At 40.7% G+C, this 13072-nt stretch overlaps 1 protein-coding gene across 2 annotated transcripts in view; it reads right to left on the bottom strand.

The window, feature by feature from the left end:
* Positions 1–13072, bottom strand: part of rabgap1l (RAB GTPase activating protein 1-like) — a 134233-nt gene that overhangs the window by 91753 nt on the left and 29408 nt on the right. For both annotated transcript variants that reach the window (XM_050055881.1, XM_050055882.1), the window contains exons 12-13: positions 12481–12574; positions 8806–8956 (exon numbers count right to left, since the gene is read on the bottom strand). In XM_050055881.1, coding sequence (XP_049911838.1) covers positions 8806–8956; positions 12481–12574 — 245 coding nt within the window. The remainder of the gene's footprint in view (positions 1–8805; positions 8957–12480; positions 12575–13072) is intronic.

The raw sequence follows: 13072 nt of genomic DNA, 5'->3' as shown, positions 1-13072 counted from the left end.
GAGGGGTGCTGTGAATAGACCTATATTGTAAAGTCAGGAGAATGGATGTGGTGTTGCTTGGCTGTGTTGTGGCCATGCAGTGCAGCTGGTCCCTACAGATACCATGAAGCAGGATGGGCTAGTGGGGAGTGTGTGTGTGTGTGTGTGTGTGTGTGTGTGTGTGTGTGTGTGTGTGTGTGTNGGAGTTTTTTTTTTTCATCCATAAATGATGGGGGACTTCAGGGCACACAACTAAGCCAGAAGAATTATTTTTATGTGTGTGCATGATGTGTTTCTGTCTGTGCATGCATGTACTGCATACTGTATTTTCAAAATGTCAATGTTGGAAAATCAACTACGTGTTAAGCTTAAGCGGCAACATCCAGGGCTGAGAAATGAAGCCAATTCAGAGGTCTGGCAGACGTTCAACAACACCAAAGTTGGAGTTTTGTCCTTCAGTAGAGATATGCATTAAAGGCTGACATCTTCTTGGGAATACTGTTGGTCATGTGATTCCTGTGAGATTCCCGCAGGATGGGAGTCAATTTCACTATTCATTACGGGACTGGGGCAGGACAGGAAAAAAAAAAGTCAATGGAAGCAGGTGGGACAGAAATCATGACAACAAGCTAGGAATATGAAATTAGTCAGCAGCTATTAGTTAAGTGCAACACACACTTCCACCGGCGCGGCGCTGTGGCCGTCAAGTGCCACCCCCAACACACATTGGCAGCGGCATGCAGCGGCACCATCGACACTAAAGTGTATTTCCCACCCCAGCCCGCTAGGTGGCTGTACCTAGTTGCCAACGGTTGCCAACTGCTAGTAACGGAAGAACAAGAGGAAAAACTTTGAGGCAACAACAACTTGGATTTCATGGGTGAGTGTCTTATCAAAATCGTCTTATTAAAAATTTCCAGTTGTTATTACAGCAGCCGAGACTTACATAAAAAGCTTTTCTCGCAGCGCCGGCCACGCTGGAAATAGAGCAGTGGGCTGAAGCAGAGCGGCGCGGCGGCCGGTGCCGGTGTGGGTTTGTTCATAGAATATAATGGAGGCAGGCGTTTTGACGCGCGGCGTATGGTGGCGGTGTGTGTTGCACTTTACCCTCTAAAGACCATAGGAACAACATATGCTAAGCATATGAAATAAAATGGCTCCTTTGTTAAGGTAATACTACTGCGATCGCAATGCTAATATCTGCTAGCGCATTACAGACTCAGCGCTAGTTATTTGCCACACTGTAGAAGTAAGAATCAGAATAAGGTTTATTAACAAGTAGGTTTTCACTTACAAGGAATTTGCCTTGGTGTTTGGTGCAAACAATAAACATATTATGGTAAATAAAGTTAAAGGCAGAGTACTGCAGCAGTCAAGAATAAAATACTAGAACAGAAAAATTACAATAAAAATATAAAAAGATTCTTTTAAAATACTACAAAATAAATGTGTGCAATATTGCTGTGACATGTAAAACAACAGTGTCGGCCTCTTGTATCACACATATCATACATGTTGGCAGCGCTTTATAAACAACAACAATGGCATAATATGGCAGTAACAATCATTTACCATCTCTGTTATATGCCGGCTGATCCTGTCCTCTGCTCGGACGGTGAGCAGCTCCAGGACCTCATTGTTTTCCCAATTTGTGGAGATTTTGCCACTGTTCTTCTTTGAGTTAGCTGCTAACTGCCATCAGCTACTTTTTAAATCTCCCACAGTCAAAACACATCGTTAAAACATCACACCTGTGCTGCCCATGATCCCGTCCTGCTGGCTGTACCATTTATACAGACATCACTTCGGCACTGTTGTTAAAGGGGAAACAACTCTGCCCCCCATTCTGCGTTTGTACCTTTTATACAGAACGGCAATGCGGCACTGGTGAAATTCTCATCCTTGAAGAGGCAGTTTAAAAGGAGCCAGTGACTCTAATGGATATAGAATAAAAGTAGCATTATGCTCTCATACTAAACCCCACACACCACTCCAATTTAAATTCAAAATCAAACTATTACTTGCATGTCTGTACATACTGTGGTTGCCAGAAGGTTGAAAAAGTACAAGGTGAAACCTAGGAGTGTGTATTCATAAGAAGGTGGCCACCTACCCAGTTTCCAATTATCAAAATATCAAGTACTGAATGAACTAAGGCAGAAGTTAAGAGACAAAGATGAAAGGAGACAGAATTGTCATGGTGACACCTTCAAGCACAGAGAAGTCCATAGACCCTTGCAGTTATCATGGCAGCCTATCTTATGTACATTGTACTCCATGTATCTGTATGTGGGTTATCAGGCGTGGGTGTAGTATTTTTCCAGCCTGGCTGCATGGCTGATACTACCTTTGATTGTACACCGACGTTAAATGTCACTGCTAAGCTGGCGCCTGGCCTCAATATGATTCAACATCAAAATGTAAAGCACCTCACAGCCCTCGTCTAATTTGCTCTTTGATTTCATTACATGCTTGGTAAAGAACTTAACTATGCTGGTTCCTGTCACAGCTGAGGATTTCAGAAAAGTTCAGAGAAGAAATGAAAAATGATCAATACATAAAATGTTACCGTTAAAACAAGTGTTTAAACTTTTACCAGACACTTGTAGCTCGAAATGTCATTTCTCTATCAAACGCAATCATGCCAGGGTCACAGTGTGTCCTCATCATAGACTGTAAAAATAATGGATGTAGCTATCATGACATCTTCCATTGGCCTTCTGTGGACTTTCGTTTTGAAGCCTCGAGTCTGGCATATTGGCCATCGCCATCTTGGGTTTTTGGAGCCAGAGGGGACCTTATTTGGGGGAGAGGCTGGCGCTATGTGGAGTGAGGGGTGGATCTAAATGAGACGGTGAGGACACTTTCTGCAGACTGTCAATCGAAGTCACTCACCCTTAATTATGCAAAGCTTTGAGCCCTAAAAAAATGTAAACATACAGTTGTCATGATGGGGAAATTAGCCACAGAGACTAAAACCATTTTCTGTACCATGTTTATTTCGACTGTTAAGTCGGGCATTTTAAATTTAGGTCTATGGGGATTGACTTTATTTTGGAGCTGACCTCAAGTGGCCATTCACTGAACTGTAGTTTTTGGCATTTCCATGTCAGCTTAATTTTCAGCCCTATAGGTTGTCGCTTGGTCTAACCATTTAGTGGGTGTCCAAGTCACCAATTAGGAGAAGGACAGGCTTTGGGGCCATAGCACAGCCACAGTACCAAACAAGAGACAGTGACAGCGCAGTTGTGTATGTAGTAGGGTTGGTATCAAGACACCCTTCTTTTTCACCCTTCTGAGACTGAACTATAATCAATAATAACAAGGATGTATGTAAAAACAGACTTTTCAATTCCATTTATCAATTTCTGAAAACATCATTCTACCTACTGCATCTCCATCTAAATGGGGAGAAACGTACTGTATGCATCGATCTATTGTGTCGTGTTTCAACATGGCACTCTAGAAGAATTAGAATCGGTATACGTAAGCCAGTGCTAATTACAAGCACAAATTCTCTTACCCCACTCATTGGTACAAATATGTTTAGCCACAAGGAAAAGGGTGGGAGATTGTACAAAAGCACTGACCAAAAAAGTAAAAAAAAAAAAAAAAAAAAAAATCAATTCCCTTTGCAAAATAAACTCTGTGGAAGGCCTTCAGTTTCATACAGTACAAGGCCCCTTACGGCCTGCTGTGGTGAAACCGCTGTTCCAGGCTACTGATGACAGCCGTCAAACCTGTGGAGAGATGCCGACCTCTGTTAACACACTCACTGGCTGTGCTGTGAGTGAGACTGGTCTTTGGAAAGGCGATCCTGGAAATAGCTGGTTGAGCTTTTTTAAGCTGTGGGTTCAAGCGTGGCGGCACACCTTGGGCTTGTTCGACTCTAGGGAGACGAAAAGGTTGTTCAAATGTCACTAGCAACCCCCCCAACCCTGACCCTAAAACCCAGTGCTGCACCAGCTGAGAAAGAAGTTATTTGTGAATGTCTCAGATGCCCTGAGGCCATGGTGTGTGTGACAGAGTGTGCATTTGTGACTCTGTGTGTGATGACTGTAGATGAGAGCAGTACAGCACTGAACATGACACTTGCGATCTATGATATCAGGCTGGCTGGCCACGGGCCACATGCTGCTAAATGATCAGTGGGTTAGTCTAACCCAGTGGTTCTCACCTTGGGAATGAACTCCTCACCCGGTGACGAAATCACTTTGGAGGCTTGCAACATGTTTTATCAGATTTTAAACTCTCAGTCACCACAGGTAAGGGATTAAATAAACTACTGTACCAGAAAATCAGAAATCAGAAAATCCTTCTATGAATCAACTCTTCACCATCTTACATGCAGCACATCATAAATAGGCAGTACCTCACCTCAGCTATCACCATGTAAAACCTACCAACCATCTAGTCTAAGTCTAAATGAGTGTGACTCTAATTTCAATGGTAAACAATGATATGGGTGCTAAATTTGTAAAAGTCGCAGTTAATTTATCGCTGTCTAAGTAAATTAGAGTAGCCAGGTATGGGAATAAAATAGAGAGCACTCCAAAACCTATGACCCATTATTACTGCTGTGAGGTGAGGGTGTAGGTCTGCGTGTCTTTAATGACTAAGTTTGTAGTTGAACACTGAAAATGACAAATTTTTTTGTGTTGTACTACTGACCAGATCACATTTGTGTGTTTAAGCCATAAAATCATTTGCTGTCATTACAGCAATGCTCACCATAGTAACAGCACAGGCATGGATACACTACACTCACAACTTAAAGATGTATTAACAAAATGAGTGACACAAATGTTTGGCAGATAAAGACATTAAATGTTTCTTATCTCTCTAGTTCTCAATATTCTCCTGATGCCTGTCCTCCCCGTTTGCTGAACGTCACGATCATATCACATGGGCTAACAGACAATAAGATGTGATCTGAATTCCAATTTTAAATCACATTTAAATAGAACTTGTACTGAAACCCACAAAAAAGAAAACTGAGGTGCTTGCCTTAACGTGGCATTTTCCAGCAATAACTTAAAAGCTAAGATAGATTTCATAGAAATGCTGCAAAATTTTCCATCTAAATATGTTTGTTGCTATGTCAATAACATGAGCCTTCAAAGGTAAATTATATTAGAGAAGAACTGCACCGGATTTATTTCTAAGGCTTAAATATACAAGGCTAAAGGATATTTAATTTAAGGTGTCTGATAGTTCTATTAAGATAAACCCTTGAGTTTTTAAGACCTTTACAATGAGAGAGAGTGGTGCTATAAAAAAAATGCCAGTGTTATGCACATAATGAAAACCAAACAAACACACTTGCTGATCTTGACTTTTTTTTTAACCTTTTTGGGTATACAACTTAGATGCTGTGGCTCATTTTCAATTACACAACCTACACAACTACACAACCGTTCATCCAAACAACTTCACATTAGGAGGGGGCAATTGCTGAAAATACAAGGAAGGGCAGTGTTGAGTGCGAGTTCATGAGATCTACAGGACATATTTATTAGTAACGCATTATGTACACACTGTGTACTGTACTGAGAGGGGACGCCATTTACTGTTACACTGCCAGACGACATGTTGGGTACAATATTCTCTCAGTACATTCAACAACAGACGAGGAGAGAGACACCAGAGAGACTGGAGACGTTACACTGTAGCAAAGTCAAACCTTTCAAGCATCAGTGATGCAACTGTCGGAATGAGCACTTGTTCCCCTGGTTTGAAATAGCTAGCTGTTAACAAATTACAGTTTTACTCTATGTTCACAAGGGGATGCAACTATGTTAAGGCAGGAAGTGCAATGTCGAATATGAAGTAATTTGGTTAAGCAGTTCCTGAGAAAGCTGCAAAGAGGTGCCCTTTGAGGCAGTGTACTAGTATAATTAAACTGATGATCGTTGGATATTGTGGTTTGTTTTTATGAGTCTAAAAATCACAATCAAATCAGTTTAATCATCAAGTACAGCTTTGTGACATCAGTGTAAGACTACAAACTGTATGTGGTTAACACCCATCAGCTGTGGGCAACAAAAATAACGCTTGAACTGGTCTGATTTAGGATATAGATACCCCTTCCATAAGGACGACAGTCCAATTACTTAAAATTCAATCAGCATTACCGTCGTCACTGAGCCCAGACAACATACATTAATAAGCTCCACATCCCCTGTGCCGCTGCTGTCATTTGCCTCTCTTCACTCTTTCCCTCCCTCCTCCATCTTCCCTCAGTTCCATTCATTTGGTGCAGCTATTAATAGCCTGGCCACCCGCCTATCAATACCATCACTACTCCAGCAAGACAGAGGATGTGGGCATGGCCCACCCAGTGGAATGAGAATAAATGAGCGCTGAACTACAGAAGCTTGGTCTTATGTAAGGAGAGAGAGAAAGATAAAGACAGAGGCACATTGGACAACTAGATACTATGGGAAAGAGATGGAAGGACAGAGAGAGCAAGGTAGAGAAATGGGACATAAAGAGCCAAAGAAAAACTGTCCTAATTTAACAGATAAAGATGGTGACAGACGCTGAAAGATTGAGAAAGACAAAGGGAGAAATTTACACAGTAGGTGAAAGACAACTAAAAAATATGTGACTCACGAACGAGAGAAATCTGCCAGCTCTCTTGACATTTACACACATTCCTTTTCTCCAATTCTCCCTCAGTGACTACAACCTCATATTTATGGGTCCACATTCCTCCTTCTCTCCATTTTTCTTCTTTCCATCAATCCCCCCCCCCCCCCCCCCCTCCCCCTCCCCTCTGCTTATTGATCGAGGCAGGTAGTTTCACCCGATTCTGTGTGGATAAGAGAAAGACTACTACATTATCCATAAAAGCAAGATCTCTGTCTGCTTTGTGTGTTTATATCACCTCCTTCTACTGCTGCTGTCTGGTCCAGTGGGGCTTTGTCACTCTACCTACTTGTTTACAGTGGGTCATCGACCTGGTTTGCACAACCACTCCATCACATTTGGAAAGCTTAGATTTACTACGATTGATAACTATAGAAAGCTGGCATAGCAATGTGAGCTTGAAAAAAACTCTAAAAAGATAAAGATAAAGAGTTAACGTGACACTAAGGTGGTAATAAGATATTCATGAAATCCTTAAAATATCAAGCAAAGTAAGAGATGTTTACTGGATTACACTATGATGGATTGTTGTCTTTATCACAAACATGCAACGCTATGTGTACCTGACTCAAAGGTGTCTTCACAGGGCCAGGCAAACTTGTCATCTCATGCAGTCCAATTCACATTTAATAGCTATCTATATAACTAAATGCTCCCACAGTTAAACCTAACATACTTATTTGTTTTAAAATGTGTACCAATAGAGGTTCAGACTGTTTAACAGCTTGCTTCCTGATTCCAATTCAATATTTATGTCAATGGAAAAGTCTTTCCATCTCTGCTCTCTGACCATTTGACCTTTAACCTTAACTATGACCTCCTTACCACTGGTTGCCAATAATATAGTGGCAACACTTTGGGCTTTGTCTGCTATTCATTTTGGGTGACATGTTTACTGTTAATTTGTTCCAGCCTTGCACAAGTTGTTAGTCATTCTGGGAAAGAACAAAAAAATGAAATTAAGTGTAAACTGTAAACTGTCCAGGGGTCCACGTAGTACTGATGATGCAGGATGACAGTTGCCAAAACTGTCCGATCAATGAGTTACCTTGATTTATCCAGAGTAAACACAAACTGGACCAGAACTAAAAGGCAGCAATGAATCTTTTTGCTCTCCTGGTCTTGATCACTTAAACAAACTAACGATGTGAAAGTGACCTTAGTCAGCAGCAGATCCAAATCCAATTTTCAGGCAGGGTCGGTGCACCAGAGTTTGACTTGCACTTGTACAACACCTTAAACACAACCAACCCAACAGTCAGAGTCAAACTGCACCAAAGAATTATACGTGGACAAAGCCTGAGGAACACCCAACAGCTAAACACTAAAAGGTCCAAAATTTCATTTTGAATTCTTGCAAGCTCTGTGGGAGACCAAGGGGCTGAAAGGAGCTGTAATAGCCCTGCAACATGCATCACATGCATTTAAATGTCACAGCTAAATGACAGATGCACAGCTCAGAGGAACAGCTGTGTTGTCGATGATGTTGGTACTCTCAGACATACTGTAATTCACATAATAAGGAAAAAGATATCCCACTTAATTCTCATCCTAGTGACATGATATCATAAACATTAGCACCACTCATCTGGTTTCCACCAAAACACAACCAAGAGCTGCACTACACCTGTAACAACCAATGGGTTTTAGCTACTGTAAGATGTAAGAACCATCCACACACAAGAGAAAATAATTCTTCCAGCAGTTTGTATGCTAAAGAATCACATCTCCATACGCAAACAAGTGAAATTCATTGACTATAGTACCACCTAGAACCTGTGAGAACAGTTTTCCAAATTTTAAGTTTACATGGAATCAGAGCAGGAGAAGAGACAAGTGCACCTAAACCTGTTGAGTCAAAGTAACTTGACTTTTGTTAAGAGCCTTTTTTAGCTGATGTTGAGACATGAAATACAGTAGAAACCGATAAAAGCCTGTTGGTGTGCCAGCCCTCAGATAAGGATATGATGAAAAAAAAAAAAAATAATAAAATTGCATGGATATACTGAAATTAAGTACACACAGCCATGTATGTGTGAACAGCGTACAAACATCCTGAACATGCTCTATACCACCTCATATACTTCCATTAAAAAACATATAAAGGAAATGTAAACTTGGTATAAGCATGTCTCTTCATGGTCTGTGAGTGTGTGTACATGTGTGTGCGTTTACCTTGGTGATGAGGATGCGGTAGTGCTCAAGCAGGTCGTGGTTGTCGTGGCAACCAGCCAGCAGCTGCCAGACTTCAGCTCTGAGTGGCTCAGGAATGCCACTGCGAACCAACGAGGGCAAACCCTTCGGACGGGTGGACAGGTTCCCATGCCTGACGCACAACACGCAGGAGGTAATCCATTATTCTATAATCTCAATTAATCTAATTCAGCCACTTTAAATATTAATGAGAAGTGCAGCTGGACAGATTTGATAATTGTTTTAATGTGCGGTGACAGTATGAAGACAAATCGAGTCCATCAAATGCTGAGTTATTCGCCTGTCACACAAAAGTACTCATGTTGCACTAAACAGGAACACCACTTTGTCTTAAGAGCAAATCAGTTATTAATTATGGTATTATTGCCAAAATGCTTTTTGCCACATAAGTTAGGCTGACTGAGCACCAATTACCTATTCATACTGATGCACACGTTTACAATGGGAGCTGCCCAGTACAACCAGAATGCAGCTATGGCTCTACTAAAGCTGCTCTAGGTACGCTGCCTTATTCAAACATACTGAAATTATTACAGTATTAACTTCAGTATTGAGTACAGTAGTCAGTTAAGTACAGATTGATTTATTATAGTATTAATCACAGTACTATCAACTAGGGATGTCACGATTACTTGATTTCACTATTAACCGCGGTTTTAAACGCCACGATTAATTATTCGTAAAGATTCCTCAACACCGTCACTCTCCAAAGATTATGCCGGGATGCGGAACCATATACAGTAGGTCAGCGCAACTCGCACGGAACGAAAACAAAGTTACACAAGCGGCGTCTCCGAGTGATGAAGTATGGATGAAGAAGACGTCCACACGAGTGTGGGATTTCGCAAATGCTCGTCGTTTATTTTTACATCAACTTAAAAACACTCCAAGCTTACCAAGCCCGGTTGTACGGCTACTACATTTTCATACATGAACTAAATAGTGGCCACACGTACTTAAAACCATCACTGTTGTGTTGAGAGATAAAAGAAAAAGCAGGAGCACATAAGTATACGTCCGACCAGCGTTGGGTGCGCTCAACAGACTCAAATCATAACAGGCGTTGCTTGATGATGTTGCTGCTAGACGACACAGTATACACCATGTTAAAGGCACATTTCATATATTCGACTGTTACAAGTTCAAATCCTTTTTTTAGTAGTCAGACTGTTTCAGTGTCAGTGTGCAATGTGGAAGATATACGTAATGTCTTCTCAAGGTCTTCAGTCAGTGAACATTTAGCATTAGTATTACCTCCTTTTGCTTCCTCCCATCTGTGTTGAGTAAATGTTGGACTTGTCCTTCCAGCACGATGTCTGTTTCATTTATTATTAACACTGCACGAGATATGCTCTCAATTTATTTGTGTAATTGTAATTTAAAGAGAACAAAAAGACACGCACATCCTAGACTGCTGGACCACAAGGAGGCATGTAGTAAAAGTAGAGTCCGCACACCACTTTTTGGTTACTTTTCTTTGTTGCTATATTATTTTTGTTATGTTGGCATGGAAATAAATGAAACTTAAAGATCTATAAGGAGTGTTCATGTGATTTTACACATTTACAGTGTGAAATTAATTAATGCATAATAACGTGATAATCGTAAAACCGTGATTATTTCTCTGACAATAATCGTACCAAGAAAATCTATAATCGTGACATCCCTACTATCAATCCCTTAAATATCATATTGAGTACAGTATTACTGTAACTACTACACTAGCTATGGTGCAATACTGTGGTGTATTGACTGCAGTGCTGCCATGCTCTAAGAGTTCTCCCACATGAGAAAAAATCTTGCTTTTGTGAAAACACACAGTCAGCTCTTTTTAATGATGCTTGAAATCTCATCATAATGCATTTATCGAGGCCATATGAAAGCAATTTCCCGATAAACTACTTCACTTCATTGTGCTGATGCAACAGCAAGAAAACAGGCTGTGAAATCAAATGAAAAGCCAGACACATCTTTCATCTCTCATTCAGTTAATCGTGCCGCACCTAGGGCTGCATGTATGAACACTGGTTGTTGTAAAAGCACTGAGCGTTAGAACAATGACGGTATATGTTACAGCAGATTAAATTAATGGCTGTATCTCAAAGGACCTGTTTTCCATACTAAGAGAGATGGTAAAACTGTCAAAGGACCCGGCCCTATACAGTAAATCAAAGTCTGTATGAGGCGGGGTGGGCCTGATTCACCTTTCAGCATCAATGTGTCATTATATAGTGCCTCTGCACAAGATGAAGAGCAAAATGTAAATGTTTGACGTAATTGCATTTATGATTCCCCATGGTATATTGACACTAGTTTGCTCTACTTTCCATTTACACTCATTTTTCTTTACCATATCCAGTTGATTCATTCACAAGTTACTTCCATAAATCATGGACCTTTTTGAATGTTTCATAATAACATCCCTGGCCATATTTTGCACGTTTATTATATGCCAATTTTTTTTTTTTCTTTCTTAAAACATAATTTCTGTGTTTTCTTAAATCAAATCCAATTGTTTTCTTCCGTAAAAGTAAGTAAGTAAGTACCAGTTAAATTCAACCAATAATATCACAACATGCACCCATCAATCAATCTGCATCTTTTAGCGGCACAGAGCCAAGATTGAGTCAGCTAGTTAGCAACATCATGCCAGGTTTTTGTGTATTTTGTTTCCCCAAATACCACAATACCGTGGTTACTGGCCCTCTAGCTAGAGTTTATTCACTTTGAGGAAAGCTATATCCGTGACAGCTTTGTCTCTCTCTCCCTGAGAAATACTACTGTCCCATTAGCGTCACAACGTCAGAGCTTCGCTGTTTTGACACGCTAACTTTTTCATGATCAAGTCCAATTCCCCCAGTAGGGGGGGTTAAGACACACCAAGTTAGACCTCCATGCCGCTGAGGAGTGGAGGGGGCTAGGAGGGTGCCTTTGTAGGTGAAGATGGCTGCCACCATATATGTCACCTGCCACCAGATCAGTCAATAGCAAAATTTAATTGCAAGAGTCAAGGTTCAACCAGCAGAGAGCAGTCGCTATGCATATTTCTAACACATACAGAATTCTAGTATTTTGCACTAAAATTTGGATTTGGACAACACTACTAAATACAAATATACACACAAAAAGTGTGTTGGGGGTTAAGTTACTCTTTAAAGTTACTGTTTTTCAGCTTCAAATTTCCCATGTTTCTCTAAAGTTAAACACATGTGTGATTGATTGATTTTTATTATTATTACTCTAGATGTTTGGGCAATTGTTTTTAACTTTTACCCAAAATATATTTTTGGTACAGCTAGAAACACCTGATTCTCCACAGAAATTCACAAAGTCAATCTTAAATGCGGCTTCTGAACAAAAGGTTTTTATTTGAGGGTTAATTCTGACTCAGGACAGTAGTCTTTGTCCATCTCCCTCCATTTCTCCACTATTTTTTTTTTTCAGATCGTCCAGCTGTATACAAATCCACAACTCAAATTCCTCTCCTGTATTTCATTTGTCCCCCTCCTTACCCCTGTGTCTCCCTCCCTTCCTCTGTCCAGCTTCCAACTGTCTTACAACATCTAATTTCATCTAAATTTTAATCATTCTCAATTTCCAAATTTCTCAGACTTCCTCTCTCTTTTGAGGCCTTACCATCTGGTGAGGATTCCTCCCCAGGACTCCAGGATTTTCTCAGGACAGTCTTTGGAAACGTCTCCTGTCCCGCTGGAGATTTCACTGTCGCTATCTGTGGGAAACACAAACACATTAATATATTGTGTTATATTAACAAACATTTAGAGCAAAAACAGATCATTCCTGATATCTCTAACCTTTGTCCACATCAGAATATAAACCTTTAACTGTCTGAACCCGAATGTGTGGAGCTGTCTTTGTGTTTAAGCTCTCAGTCAAAGACAAGAGGGGACATGTGATGGCGATCTTAAGGATTAGAGTGGCAGCTATGTGAGAGCCATCAATCCGCTGGAATTAGACATACGCATCACTAAACCTTTTTTACGTATATGTCGGGGAACTCTGTGCTGCATTGTACATTTTCAAACCTGTTAATATTGATGCTACACAGTCAAATAGAGGAAAAGTGCCTGTGCGGTGCCTACACTTTCCATTATTGCTGTTCTACTGTCTGGCAGTTCGTGAGGCAGACAAGAGGCAATCAGCACAGTGAACCACTTGTGTTTAGATGCAGGAGCACTAATTGACCGTCTGGCCCGCTCTGCTGCTG

This window comes from Epinephelus moara, chromosome 10 (assembly GCF_006386435.1).
Source record: "Epinephelus moara isolate mb chromosome 10, YSFRI_EMoa_1.0, whole genome shotgun sequence".
Classification (NCBI taxonomy): Eukaryota; Metazoa; Chordata; class Actinopteri; order Perciformes; family Serranidae; genus Epinephelus; species Epinephelus moara.
This window is presented reverse-complemented; position numbering and strand designations above follow the sequence as displayed.